The sequence below is a fragment of the Cornus florida genome, unplaced genomic scaffold (genome assembly GCF_030987335.1).
Source record: "Cornus florida cultivar Cherokee Brave unplaced genomic scaffold, ASM3098733v1 CherokeeBrave_3.0.0_Hap2_Chr02, whole genome shotgun sequence".
In the NCBI taxonomy this organism is placed as follows: domain Eukaryota; kingdom Viridiplantae; phylum Streptophyta; class Magnoliopsida; order Cornales; family Cornaceae; genus Cornus; species Cornus florida.
The window spans coordinates 23,762,730-23,777,019 of record NW_026775572.1 but is presented as its reverse complement, the minus strand read 5'-3'; the positions used below and the strand labels follow the sequence as shown (position 1 = coordinate 23,777,019).

General features: G+C 34.5%; 1 protein-coding gene across 1 annotated transcript; it reads left to right on the top strand.

Moving 5' to 3' along the window:
* Positions 1 to 3,804: 3,804 nt before the first annotated feature.
* Positions 3,805 to 12,194, top strand: LOC132294291 (uncharacterized). The gene is made up of 5 exons (XM_059792093.1): positions 3,805 to 4,282; positions 9,980 to 10,104; positions 10,407 to 10,721; positions 10,826 to 10,995; positions 11,625 to 12,194. The coding sequence occupies exons 1-5, from the start codon at positions 3,929 to 3,931 to the stop codon at positions 12,035 to 12,037; spliced, it is 1,377 nt and encodes a 458-aa protein (XP_059648076.1). The 5' UTR covers positions 3,805 to 3,928; the 3' UTR covers positions 12,038 to 12,194.
* The last annotated feature ends 2,096 nt before the right edge of the window (positions 12,195 to 14,290 follow it).

Below are 14,290 nucleotides of genomic sequence, written 5' to 3'. Positions count from 1 at the left end.
TTTCCTATAAATTACCTATAAATTATGCACATAGGGTGAGAATGCATTTTCAAATCCTCTCTGAAGAAACCAATTAAAGGATGGTAACAGCATTCACCAAATCTATTTCCTTTTCAACGAGACAATGTGAGATTAACAGAGTAGACCAAAGGACATTTCAGACAAACTTTGTCGTATCCAAATGTATATATGTGGACGTACTTTTCATACAATAACAAGAAAGAAAAAGAAAGAGAAACATTAGAATGTGAGAGCATTGAATTTGTCTATTTGTCTCCCGCCACAGAAATGAATGACCATTTGCTGTAATTTCATGAAGAAAGGTACCTGTCACTGCAACGTTTTGGTACACTTGGTGGTACCATGAACATGACTGTTCAGTAAAAAGCCAACAGTGTTATATTTTGAGACAGTGAAACAACAAGGAGAGAGATACACCAAAACAGATATAGATATATATATATACACACACACGCACACACATATATACACATCATATCATGTATATGTGTCACAGACTGTATAGCCGAAATGATATAAAAGTTCGAGGCAGATCCTGAATGCCCAGATTAATTGTATCAGCAAATAAAATCTTTTTATCACTCGCTTTAGAAGTGCGTGAAGAGTACACTCTCATTTTTGTTGGTTAGCTCGAGTAAAATAAAAGGGTGTGTGGCTCCGCGCTGTAAACGAGAGTGGACTAGGAAATACTGTACTCCATATGCTATCTTACAAAAGAAAATCACTGCACCTTATGAACGAGAAAATCTGACAGTGAATGAACATGGCGATTGCGGAATGTCCACCGGTCCACAACCCTATTTCTCCTGGTACATTTTGAAGTTTTATTTATTTTTTAAAAAAATTAATTAAATAAATGATTCGGATTATATAATTCTTCTAAATTAGTGACGCCCCTTACGTTTTACATTCTATGAAACGTGCATGTTCACATGCACCGTGCATGCTGTCGTTCTCATTCCATTGACATAATTTTTTTACTTTGTGTCCTAAAATTTGAATGGAGACAAGTACAAAGAACTTGAAACTTTCCCGACAATATTGTAAGCCTGTGCATACCTTTTTCCTTTTAAAATTCATTGCTGGAACTCGGCATAATCAACAATTATGTGAAAATAGGACAATGTGCTTGAACTACATTATCCAATTTGAATGTTTATCACTTTGCCTCCCAAAAAAAAAAAACTTGTGAATTAAGCCGTCCTCAATATTAACATAACAAATACTAAAATACAATCACATAAATCAAATGTGTATAATTAGTTTAATTGGCCTGAATTTCTAAATGGAGGTGCCAATAGGAAGAGCTTTGGAATCCAATGTTTAGACTACATATGTTTGACTCAGTCTTGCTAGCTACCTATTGAATGTAGTAGAAGCAAGATATGGGAGATAGAAAGTCTTTGTTACCTTTTTAGGCTGTAATTTCTCGTAGTATTTTACTATTTTATGTTTTGGTTATGTATTTTTAGTTTATTTGTGTTATGCCACTAAAAAGGAAAGTTAATAAATGGGATAAATCATAAAAGATGATTTAAACCTCAAAATGTCAAAATTAATCGTTTCATTCACATAGTAGGGCCTTGCATAACCATTATTTGGACAGAATTGGGGATTTATCACTCGTTGCGAGGTTGAGAACCTTGTTGACCACATAGGTTGATGAGTCCGAATTTTGCTTCCACATTGTAGACTTGGGCATTGGGTTTGATTTACCTTCATTTCACTCATGCACGGGGTCATTTAGATTCAGAGCATAACAACGTGGTATCAGAGTTAGGTCTAACTTATGAGAAATTATTACATGATCCCAAAATCATTGATCCTAGTCAATCATGAAAAAACAAGTAAGTAAAAAGTTAATTGAAAACGACATAAAGTTTACACATACACTTATGTGTCACTTCATAATTGGTCACCAAACTATGTAATAATTGATCTAAACTTAGGTGCTGTTTGATAAAACTGAAAATTAAGCATTGAAAATTTCAAGTACTGAATTTTAAGCGCTAAAACTTTAAGCACTAAATGTATTAATTTGAAAACCTGTTTGACAACGTTTTAATTTTAAGCGCTGAATTCATTAAGATTATTTGTTATATACAAAAGCTGAAGTCTGAAAGTTGTACATATTATATTTTTGCCCTTAATATCTGATACTCATAAGAGTTTTATATGAATATGAATGGTAACCGTTTAAAATATAAATAATTATATAATATTTATTATGAATCAATATGAATATGAATAGTAACAGTTTAAAATATAAATAATTACATAATATTTATCGTGAATCAATATGAATATGAATGGTAACAGTTTAAAATATAAATAATTACATAATATTTATATAGGGTATAAAAATAGTGTTAACAATATTAAAGAAAGTACCTGAAATTGAATAAAATTCTTATATAAATAATTATTTTCTATATATAGTGAATCAATATGTTTAAAATATATTAGGTAGAATTATGTTTTTTATTTTTTTGGAATTTGTTCCATGTAATTCATTTTCGTTAGCAACAACAAGCAACTAAATATATATGAATCAATTTAAATATAACCAAAAGGCTATTTGTCATGTTTAAAATATTATAGGTAAAATATTTTTCACGAATTTGTAGAGAGGCCCTAGAATCGTAAACAGAAACCCTAAAAGAGAGAATGCAATTATATGAGGGTAGAGTAGTCATTAGAAATTTATTTTTTAAACCCAACCACTTACCACTTACCGTGTTCTACGATAAGTTATAATCAACATTTCCAACGCTTAAAATTTTGGTCTCTTTTAAGTGGTAATTACCATATTAAGCGTGTTTCTAAAATTTTATCAAACACGCTTATTTTTAAAAATCACTTACCGTCTTCTGCATTCAGCGCTGAATTGAGAAATCAAACGGGCCCTTACTCCATTGTCCAAGATTACATAATTAACCTAATAAATTTTGAATATTTATAGTATTGATTTGATAAGATTTTCAAAATCCAATAAATAAATTAATATTTAAAACATTTTAAAAACAAAAGTAAACGTCTATTTTAAAACTTTAAAATGAAAAAAATAAAATTTATTGCATGACACACATTAGAAATTATTGTGTTGGTCGCAAGACCATTGGTTCCAACTAATCATATGGTGACAAGTAAAGCAAAAAGTGCAACAAAGTTCATACATTTGCATATATGTCAGTATGTAATTGGTCCTGACCAATCATACGATGAAAAGTAGAGGTGGACAAATAATTCGTAAATCTACGAATTCGATCCATGCTTCGTTAACTCTCACATATTGGTGGCAAATTTTAACATATAAATATATTCAAAAAATATATTAATTAATTATCATTTAAATATATAAATTAATATTGATAAATTAAAATTTTACAAACTCTGCTATGCTAAAAAAATAAATAATATTGAACAATTTATGAAAATTTTCAACCAGCAAATCTGATTCGATCCATCATTTCATGGATTCAATCTGATTCTATTCATGAAATAGTGAATCGGTGAAAGATTAATTTTTTTTTAATTTATTAAAAATTAATTAAGTTAGAATTGATATTTAATCTGATTAATATGATTCGATCCATTCCGGTTCGTTGGCCGAAGTCCATCCCTTTGTAATAAGTAATTTCGACACATGGAGTAAAAAGAGAGAGGAGTAAATTTTATCGTGAGAAAATGTAAAGAGATGGCATAAGAGAGAAACGACAAATTTACCCACGACACCTGATGTTGTAAAAAGCTGTACAATAAAGAGTACCAATATCTGTGTTTTTCCCATATACCCTAGCAATAGTAGATGTAATGACCTAACCAAACCGATAGGTAACCCCAACCCAAATAGCTTTCTTTGACATTCATTTCATGCTCTCTCTCACTCACACACACACACAGGCAAATGATGGGTGATGGGTTTTTTCTTCAGAGTGCCAATAACTGTAACAAAGAGAACCCAATAATGAAACCAAACGCAACCAAGAAGAAGAAGAAGAAGAAGAAGCGTGGTGGTGCTAAGAAAAAAATGACCGTTGAGCAGACGACAGCGTACAAGTGCGTGAGTGAATGGGTCTTCATGGGCCATTCCTCATTAACCCCTGCTCCCTCCTCTGTTCCTGTTGATGATGATTTTGGGTTCTTCGTAAATTACAACAAGCTTTCGGAGAAGTTGGTGTTTGAATTGCATTCTCATTCGATTTGCAGTGATGGGTTCTTATCGCCTTCAAAGCTGGTTGAGAGAGCCCATCAAAATGGGGTGAGCTTTTCCTTATCGGTCCTTTTTATTGAAGTTTTTGTTGGAAAATATGAGATGGGCTGTGCTTCATATATTAATATGTATATATGTATCTATATATTTATTGGTTTTATGGATTTTGTATTTTATTGGTTTCATTGCTGTATTTTGTATTCTATTGAATTGGTTTATGCTCTTTATGGCTTCATAAAATGATGGGTTTTGTTTCTTTTTCTTTTTTATTTTATTTTTATAAATGATTAGGAGTTAACTATTCCATAATTGCTTGTGTTTTTTTATATTTTGATTCTTTCATGGTCCTATAATACAAATTTTGAATGAGTGCTTCAAATGAGTTATGCTTTTAAAGTTTAGACAGCTATTTTCATGTTTTGTTTCAAAATTGGATTATTGTTACCTACCCAGAAGAGGTAGATTTTATTCTACTTATCTGTTTAATGAATATTAGAGGTAGATTTATTTTCTAGAAGGAACTTGGTATTTGGTTTTTAATATTCAGAATTTTCTTGAACTTGTTGCTGTTGATGGAGTTTAGTGGTGTACTGGTGCTCAATTGCTTAGAGTCAACTTTTTTTTATTTTTTATTTTTTATTTTTTTAGTTTTTGCAATAATTTTATTTTAGAATTAATTTTGTACTTGAATAATTATGTACTTGAATACAACTTTAAGTCTGGTGTTTGGTTCATACTTCATATGTTTTTGACTCATGGATTAAGTGTTTATCTTGCTCCCCCACCCCCTCCAGACCCCTGTTTGGAGTTATACATCCTGTATCCATCTGAAAAGGTTTCCTTGCTTAATTTTTCTTTTCAATTCTTCTGATTTGGCCTCTTTTGCAAGTTGATTGAATAAGGTATAAAGTATTAATAACATAATCCAAAGTATTGATAACATAATCCACTGTGTAGCCTTTCAAAAGTTAGAAACAAAGTTTTTGTTGGACAAACCAAATAAAAATTAAATAAAATAAGTGAAAAACATATCACAAATCATACAAAAGGAAATGGCTTTTTAAGAGAGGGAACATTTATCATGTGAAACTGGAAATGATTTGAATAAAAATATGTCTGGATCACTTATAGTATCTAGGAAAATAAAATTGTAATAGTTCTACGAACCTCTTAGCATGACGCGTTTTTGATGAAATTTGCCTTCATGGTGTATTTACTTCTTTTGTCAAAATGATCTAGTGAAGTTTCAGTTTATTCAATTTAAAAACACCCTTCTATTTATATGACATAAACCAAAGTGGAATTTAAAACTTGGCTACCTTGCAACTTTTGTCTTGTCCATGGCCACTTGGAACTTCTGTCACTGAAACGTCTTTATTATTCGCGATTTGTTGAATTTAATGAAAATATGAGGGTCTGATCCCATATCAGCTATCATTGAAGAGTATTGATTTGAGCTCTGTCTCAATTATGGGCAAAAGCCTCCATATAATTTTAAAATTTTCAGGCTGTGTGTAATTTAAAAGTTTTAATTCTTATTCTAGATACTAATATATCTAAAGGAAGACAGAAAGGATGTGAATGGAAAGTCCCATAGGCTTCCTGCAGTCGTGTGTGATGAGAAAAAAGATCAGATGATGGCTGGTCATCTTGTTGATCTGTTTGTTATATCAATGCCAGCTCCTACAATTTTAGGTAGCTGGCATATTGTTTTTCTTATTTTGTTGTTGTGGGTTTTTATTTATTTATTTTTTTTATGAACCAATAAACCATTGGCTTGCCGTGACTAAAGTTGTAATGTTTTTTCAATTAATTAGAATTCCAAATAGGCTTCTATAGAGACAAATAGTGTTTGTAAGTGAATATTATCTCCTTTCCTTTTACAGTTAAAGTGTGGGAGTGGGATCTTTGTCAAATTTATTGGATGCTCTTGTGGAGAGATTTTGCTTAATACTTCCCATCATTATCTATTGTTCAGGTTAGAGATGCTTCATCTTATTTCTAAAGATAACATCTCTTCCAGATATCTTCAACTTTTGTAAGGCAATATTCTATCTTCTTTCTTCCTTGAAACTCAACTTTAAATTTTAGAATGTAGAAAGGCACTTTCTTTTGCAATTTTCCCCCCCTCTTTTTCGGTGGCCAGCACCTTCAGCCATCTTCTGCTAAAGCAGTTTGGTCCTCATAAGTGGCCCTGGATTGGACCTTCATTTAGACAGTAAGCCTAGGAAAATAGAAAAGAACAACAGTTTTCATCTCTTTTATTGGAGAGGAAAATACCAGAAGTGTGTTTCTGATATTTGTACGCTTTCATGATTAGTTTGGCCTGAATACTGTTTTCTTTCAGTTATTCCAACTGTGGCGACCTTGTGGGCGGGTGTGTGTGAGCGTGTGCAGGGGGCACCAGTAGGCTACCACACTGGGCGAGTTACAGGTGCACAATCCCACATCGTCTGGGTGTGGATAGGGCAAGTGCTATATGTAGATTCAACACCCTTCTATGACACAACGCGTTTTAAAGCCGTGATGGCCGTGAACCTATCAGAACTCTGTAGTTAAGCGTGCTTAACTTGGAGTAGTACCAGGATGGGTGACCCCCTGGGAAGTCTCTGGTCTGGGTGAGCCAAAAGCGGACAATATTGTGTCTGGTCAGGGTGAGGGTCGTTACACCAACACTGGAAGATGTCAAAGGACTGAAGGAGTAGACTCAATTAAGGAAAAACAGTAACATGATGGTCAATTATTCTGCCTATAGGGTAAAATAGTTTTGTGATATCCTGTGCCAGATCTCTCTATATCTCTCTGAAAGAATTACTGAATATCACTTGAATATTTTGTTCGCTTGGATTCTTATTTTTGTGTAGTCTGGTGCAGTTGTTCCTTGGGTATTTTGTTTTTTGGTTTTCTTCTGCAATAGCGTTGGAATATGGAAAAGAAAAAAGGGGAAGGGGAGGGGGGGTTTGCGGGGGGAAGAGATTGAAGGGAATGATCATAATTTTCTTTGGTGGTCTTCTCTCAAAAGCATTTTGACTTTTGCTATGCCGAGCTTGAACAACACAAAGTGCAGCCCAGCTCGGTCCATTTGCAGCTGACCGCCAACACCTCGCCACTGTAGATCTATGACCAAAAGGTACATAGTTAATTAGATCAGCAATACTTATGCGCCTCCTCAATAATTCATTTCACCTGAGGAGTCTCTGGTTTCATTTGAACCTCATTTTAGGAACTTCATATTGCTTTTAGGTACTGATCTTGCGCTCCCATATGATAAACGACGTTGCTTGGTTTTTCTCACTTACCCCTACATTTTCATTATTTTGTATCTTTCATGTCCTCTGTTGTCGTTCCTCATTCTTATGTTCAGCCCTTGTCATCTCCTGGTTGGAAAGGAGTATTGATGAAAAGATGATGACTTCACATAAAAATGGCATAACCTTTTTACTGTTTGGAGAATAAACTGTAGGGTGCTGTTGGGTTTATGTTGTTAAAATATTATCATTATGAGGAACCATTGAGCTTGAAAGCTTGATGAGGAGCCAAGAGTTATACTCAGACCTTTGGAGTTCACTATTTTGGAAGTCTTTTCTCTAATGCCTTGCCTTCGTTCAGTTCATATATTTCTCTAAGTTGCAACTGTGAAGGGCTGGCCTCTTTACCAAGTAGACATAGAAGACTGCTTTCTTCGTGGCAAGGAGGAAGCGTATATTCAGTAACATCCTGATTATGCTCAGAGGGAGTCACAGAAGGTGTATATGTTCAGAGAAGTTATATACGGGCTCATAATCTCCAAGAGCTTGATTTGATAAATTTAGTTCACTAGTTGCCACTGGCCAGTTGTAATTTGATGTGCACAGTGTCTGATCACTCAATCTTTGTCTGTTAGATGCTTAATGGAACCATCATAATAATGGATGGGAGTTTTGTTGGCAGTGATGTGAAATTTATTGATGGTGTAAAACTCACCTTAGTAAGCAATTCCTTTGAAAGACTACAAAGAATGTATGGGACTTAGTGGGACTACCACCCGAACTATGTATGTCAATGGAATTGTTATTGCCAGTGAGAAACTGTATTGAGGATCTAAATTTAGAAGATTGATAGGAAAGCTTTTACATGTGACTGTGACCTAGGTCCTGAACCGTCTATGAAAAGTCCACGGAAAAAATACTGGGAGATGTGTCATCTTAAGGTGCCACAAGGGAGCTCGAAGGAAAGGTCTAGTATTCAAGCCTTTCTAGCTCTCTTAGTGTTATAGAGTTGATGCAAACTGGCTTCTGATGCAATATGGTATTAGTTCAGTTTCTGGAGATTACACCTTGATTGGTGGTAATTGGTTAGTTGGAAGAGTAAGAGGCATAATGCAGTGGAAATATTTAGGGCAAAAGCTGAGTATAGATTTGTGCGCATATACATACATGGCAATGAGAAAGAAGATTGTGCTTATGTTAAATCTAAAGATCAGTTGGGTGATATGTTACTAAAGTTTTAGGTGCTCACTGTTTTACCAAGCTCTATAATAAGTTAAGCATGATAGGTGTCTATGCTGTAGGTTAAGGGGAGTGTTAAGAGTGGTACTTTACATTTGGAGTATTCTGCAATTTCAGTTTTCAATGATATCAGTGTAGGAGAAAAGATCTTTAAAATATCTCTCTTTTAGTTTTCTCATCTGACTCTAGTGTACAATGGTTGACAAGACTGAGGAGTTGGACTACTCCACTATGGTCTGTTTAATATCCACATTGAACATGAATGCTTTGTTTCTTAACTAGAGCTCATTTGGTTGTCTCATGAAACATAATGATTTTGGATGATACATAACATTTGAGGGTACATGCATATAATCTAGAATGGAGCTACTACAGAAAATTAATTCCTTGACCACAGTTGTTATGGGATCGAAATTACAATTTTGTGAAATGCTGCAGTTTTATATTCTCACTATCATTTGTATAACTGGTTACTATTTTCCGAAATTGTCATTTTTATGGTGATGTATTTGCTGATAAAACACCATGTATAGAGCACATATTGGCAATTCAATTTCCATAAGCTATGAGGTTGGAAGCCTTCCATTCAAGTGTTGAGCTTTCTTTTGTGTGGTTTTTGCTTATAGAAGTTCAAGCAGCCACGTCTTGATCTTCTTGTGAGACAGTTCTATTTCATGAGAAATATTGTTCATGATCATTCTCCACCTCCAGTTGACTAATTGCCTCAATTGGTTTAACATGGTTTCGTTAATCCTTTCAATTTTTTGGAGACGAGTCACTATTAGATTTCTTTGACCATGTTGTAAATGAAATGAGTGGATAAGAATTTGCATTGGACAAATGGATAAATGTTCCCCCAAGGCTTAAATCCATTGTATTTAGAAGCATAGCCCCATGTGGGATGTAAATTATATCTCTTCTCGTTATTATTTATTTATTTTGGGGTTAGGATCAAATTAAAAAAGAAAAGAAAAAATAGAACAGCGATAGTATGAACTACTAACTATAAAACTAATAAAAAAAGCCTTAGTATGAACTACTAACTATTAAACTAATAACCAACTTATCACACATCACTTTGCGTTATCTTTTTTGTTGTGTGATGAGTAGTGACTGAAGCTGAAATTGACCTCTTCATTATTTAGCATGCCTTTTGAATTATGAAACCTTCCTTTGCCATGACATCTGATGTTCTAGACAGTGGTTGTTTCAATAATTAGTTGGATGTGAACTAATTAGTGCATTATATTCAGAACAGGTGAAAGTTCTTGCTCTGACTGATCACGACACAATGTCTGGCATCCCTGAAGCCCTGGAAGCGGCCGGCAGATTTGGCATCAAGATTATCCCTGGTGTTGAAATTAGTACGATTTTTGTCCCAAGGTTATACTTTTTACATTCTGTCCTTCTCCTTTCACATTATGGTAAATGATTTGCATTCAGCTCCCTTTCTCCTGGATGCAAATTTTGCATCATCGCGTCACCATAATCTTGCAATACCAATCACCGCAGTAGCCTGTACTTTGGCCAATTGCTCTCCCTGTAAAACTGGAAATCTTGTATAAATTGCAGTCCCATAATTGGTCAGTGCAAGAGCTGGGAACATTTATATTGCAGGATTTACACGGTTACACCCCCATTCATGATATCATTTTGGTTCTGATGTTTGGAACTGATTGTAACAGAGGGGAGTCTGGATCAGATGAACCGGTTCACATCCTCGCATATTATGGCAGCTGTGGGCCAACAAAATCCAAGGAAATGGAGAAGTTCCTGGCCAACATAAGGGATGGACGTTACGTGCGTGCAAAAAACATGATTTCAAAACTTAACAAACTCAAGTTACCTCTTAAATGGGAGCATGTTGCCAAGATTGCAGGCAAAGGAGTTGCTCCTGGGAGACTGCATGTGGCTCGTGCTATGGTTGAAGAAGGCCATGTGGAAAATCTGAAACAAGCTTTTGCACGATATCTTTACGATGGTGGACCTGCTTATTCAACGTAATAATTATAAGCCTACTATAATTTCTTATTTATTATTGTTGATGCATATGTCTATTAAGAAAGATCAATGGAGAAAACTTTTGTTTGTTCTGGGTTCTCAGGGGAAGTGAGCCTATTGCAGAGGAAGCAGTGCAGTTGATTTGTGAAACGGGGGGTGTGGCAGTCCTGGCTCATCCATGGGCATTAAAGAATCCCGTTGCCATCATCAGGAGGCTGAAAGATGCAGGGCTCCATGGTGTAGAGGTTTACAGAAGTGATGGGAAATTGGCAGGTATATGAGACGTTGCTTTACCTTTTCTGTATAATTTTATTTTCTAATCCGATATAACTTTCCAATATTATGATGCCGACATTTGTTTCTTCTAAACTGAAATGTGGAACAAATTGGTCTCTTAAGTTGATTGTACAAATAATCTGAATAGATTAACAGACTGAATCAAGCTACATTAACAATTAATGCTTTCACAAAGTTGCAGATTATACTGGATAAATATCATGAATTGATTGATGAGATTTTCAAGTTTCTAAAAATGGTATATATTTCGAGCTGATATCAAATATACAGTGCAGTCTTAAAAGATTCGGAAGGAACTGTTTGCAATATTAATTGTTTGGCTCTAAGAGATGCATATATTTAACATGAAAGAGCACACAAATAACTATACCTGATCTTACTCGTATTAATTTCTATGCCCCAGTGCCCCTGCAGAATAATTTTATGTGCTAACGAACAAAGCTTTAGGAGGAAGATTACATGCTATTCACTGCTCTTTGCGTTAAAACGCTTCCACACTGTTCATCACGTGAAAAATGATATTTATGAAAACGGCCAAAGCTCATCTTTTTGAAGTTGTATGCGTGTTTTCCAATCATATATTGATTCATTTGTTCACTGAACAGCATTCAGTGACCTAGCAGATGCCTATGATCTTCTGAAGCTTGGAGGGTCAGATTATCACGGGAGAGGTGGGCAAAGCGAGTCTAATCTGGGAAGTGTGAACCTTCCAGTGGTGGCCGTGCATGAATTCCTGAAGGTTGCCCGACCAATTTGGTGTAGTGCTATTGGTGACATTTTAGGAAATTATGCTGAGGATCCCTCTGAGTCGAACTTAGAGCGGATCATGAGGTTTGTGAAGACCAAAATTTCTAAGGGGGCTTCACCCTTTAGTTACCGCGAAAATCTGATTGATATTTGCTTATCTTCGTGGTTGACAAATGAAGAAAGGCAGAATGCAGTTTTTGAGGCCATGAAGTTGAAGCTTTCCCACATTTCAATCAATCAGGGAGAGATTCAGACCCCTACAAGTAAATAGTTTTATCTTAGTTGGTTTATTTTCTTGTACTTTTTTCCCCTCAATAACTGAGGTGATGACGATGATGATATTTAATTTCATCATCTTTTTTTTTTGGGTCAAAATTTCCTTTATAGGAGAGTTTTTATCAATGTGATTTGCAGTTTTTGTTTCTTTCTTTTCTCTATTACTACTACAAAACTTTTTAAAAGAAAATATTAGATTTTCTTAAAAAAATATGTCAGCCATGTGGCACATAACAAGAACTTGATTTGATGCAAAATCATGTTTTGGCTGATTTATTTTTGTTTTCTGATCTCACAACCAAATTACATACTTCCTTTTGTTTTTATAGGGACTAGGTACTAGGGTCTAGGGTTTGATATGTAACTCTGAAAATAGGTCTCAATAATTCAAAGAATACAAAATTATTTTTAGAAACTATAAAAGAATATTTACAATTAAGTTTTTAAAAAAGTAGAGTTTTTTTTTTATTATTATTATTTTTTCTTAAATAAAAAATTGTTCTTAGAAATCTTTTCGACGGAGGAGAAATCATTGAGATATAACTCTTGGTGTTTGGTGGCAATTGATCACGCGCGAATTTTAAAGAAATTTTTATTTATAAATTATACCATTTTATTCAGTTAAAATTATAAATTATTACTGTAATTAAGAAATGCAATTCATTTTAACAATTACTTGTATTCTTATTTTACTTATATATTTTAATAATTTATATGGTAGGGGTAGCTTTGGTGCACTCGTAAAGTTGCTCATATCTTATGCCGCTCATATCTAATGCCGTGAGTTTGTTATATGTAGTAATGACTAATAAATAAGTATAGTTAAATAAAATTCAAAACAAATGAATATTCAAAACAAGTATAATCAAATAAAATTCAAAACAAATGAATATTCAGTTAAGAAGTAGGTAAAGATCTTGAATTCGGCACTGAGAAAATCAGTCTATAAGGAGGATCACACAATCTGTCAGACCATCTTTTAGGTGGAGACATTAGTCATTAGATTCACAAAAAGCTCCAATGAAGTATAAGAAATTGAGCGCCCAAAAAGAAAATGGTTTCATAGTTTTTATGAAACTATTTTCTAAAGCCAAACCATTTCTTAACTTAGTTTTCAGATGACATTTTTCAGAAAATTCGTCGACAAACCAAAATTTTTAGACCGTCAAACCAATATTTTTAAGACATTCTTGTGTTCCATAAGCGGACAGTCGCTCAACTTTCAACCTGTGACATCTTTTCAAGAATAAAATTTTAATTTTTGCCGTTAACCCCCAATTTAGATCCAATCTGCATTTTACACTTTCCTCCTCTTTTCTTCCCCCACGAGAATAAATGGTAATGTAGGCCATTTACACACATGCACTCATTTTTATTTTAAAAGTTCTTCTAATTGGAAGACTCTCTACCCATACCAATCCCATGACACGGGAGAGATTAAAGTCACAGACAGGAAAAAGAATTCAGACCCACACTCAATATTCCTCCAAGTACCGAAAGACTTGCGCAGCAAAAGGAATTCGAACCCACACTCGATTCACTTAATATGATTCGTCCAAGATCCGAAGGTCCATCCTACCATCCAACTGCACTACGCCACAACACCATGCATCAATTTTTAGGTTTAAGGCGGGGGAGGAGGAAGGGGAAAAAAATTGAAAGAGACAATGGCCTATAGTAATCAACTTGGCGCTAATTTGTGGGTGGACTCCATCCAAATTGAAAACCCAAATCTAAGACATCTTCAAAAAATGTATTCAACTGTGTAGCACAACAAAAAGTTGCTACCTTGAATTTGGAGACAGGTTGAGCAACTTCACATTAGTCTGACCCAGAATGCTCATCCTTGCACCATATCACCCGGCAACTCCTCATTCAAATGGTTGTAAATTCAATACCCCCAGTGACTAAATGCTCCTCCACTCACTAACACATTGTATTAACGAGGACGACACAATCTTTTTTTCGGCCATGCATGAAAGCCAGCCATCTTGACTAGTGATTTAGGGGAATGAACTGCCTGCACAAACATCAGTTACACCAACACCCAAACTATTGTAGGGTTTGAGAGAAACAGTGTGACTAAAGGGATATGATTACAGAAGGATGTGATATGAACGAATTTAAACTGCAGGCAGACCACTTGAGAACCGATACCGAGAAACATGATGATAATTGCTACTAAAATAAAAAAGAAAAAAAGTAACAACATATTTGACAATTATATAATAAAACAATCCTCATTATA

Excerpts from the sequence above, each read along its gene's own strand:
- LOC132294291 (XM_059792093.1), top strand. The coding sequence starts at position 3,929 with ATGATGGGTGATGGGTTTTTTCTTCAGAGTGCCAATAACTGTAACAAA. Across the intron at positions 4,283-9,979 it reads AGAGAGCCCATCAAAATGGG|GTGAAAGTTCTTGCTCTGAC; the intron begins GTGAGCTTTTCC and ends TATTCAGAACAG. Across the intron at positions 10,996-11,624 it reads AAGTGATGGGAAATTGGCAG|CATTCAGTGACCTAGCAGAT; the intron begins GTATATGAGACG and ends TTCACTGAACAG.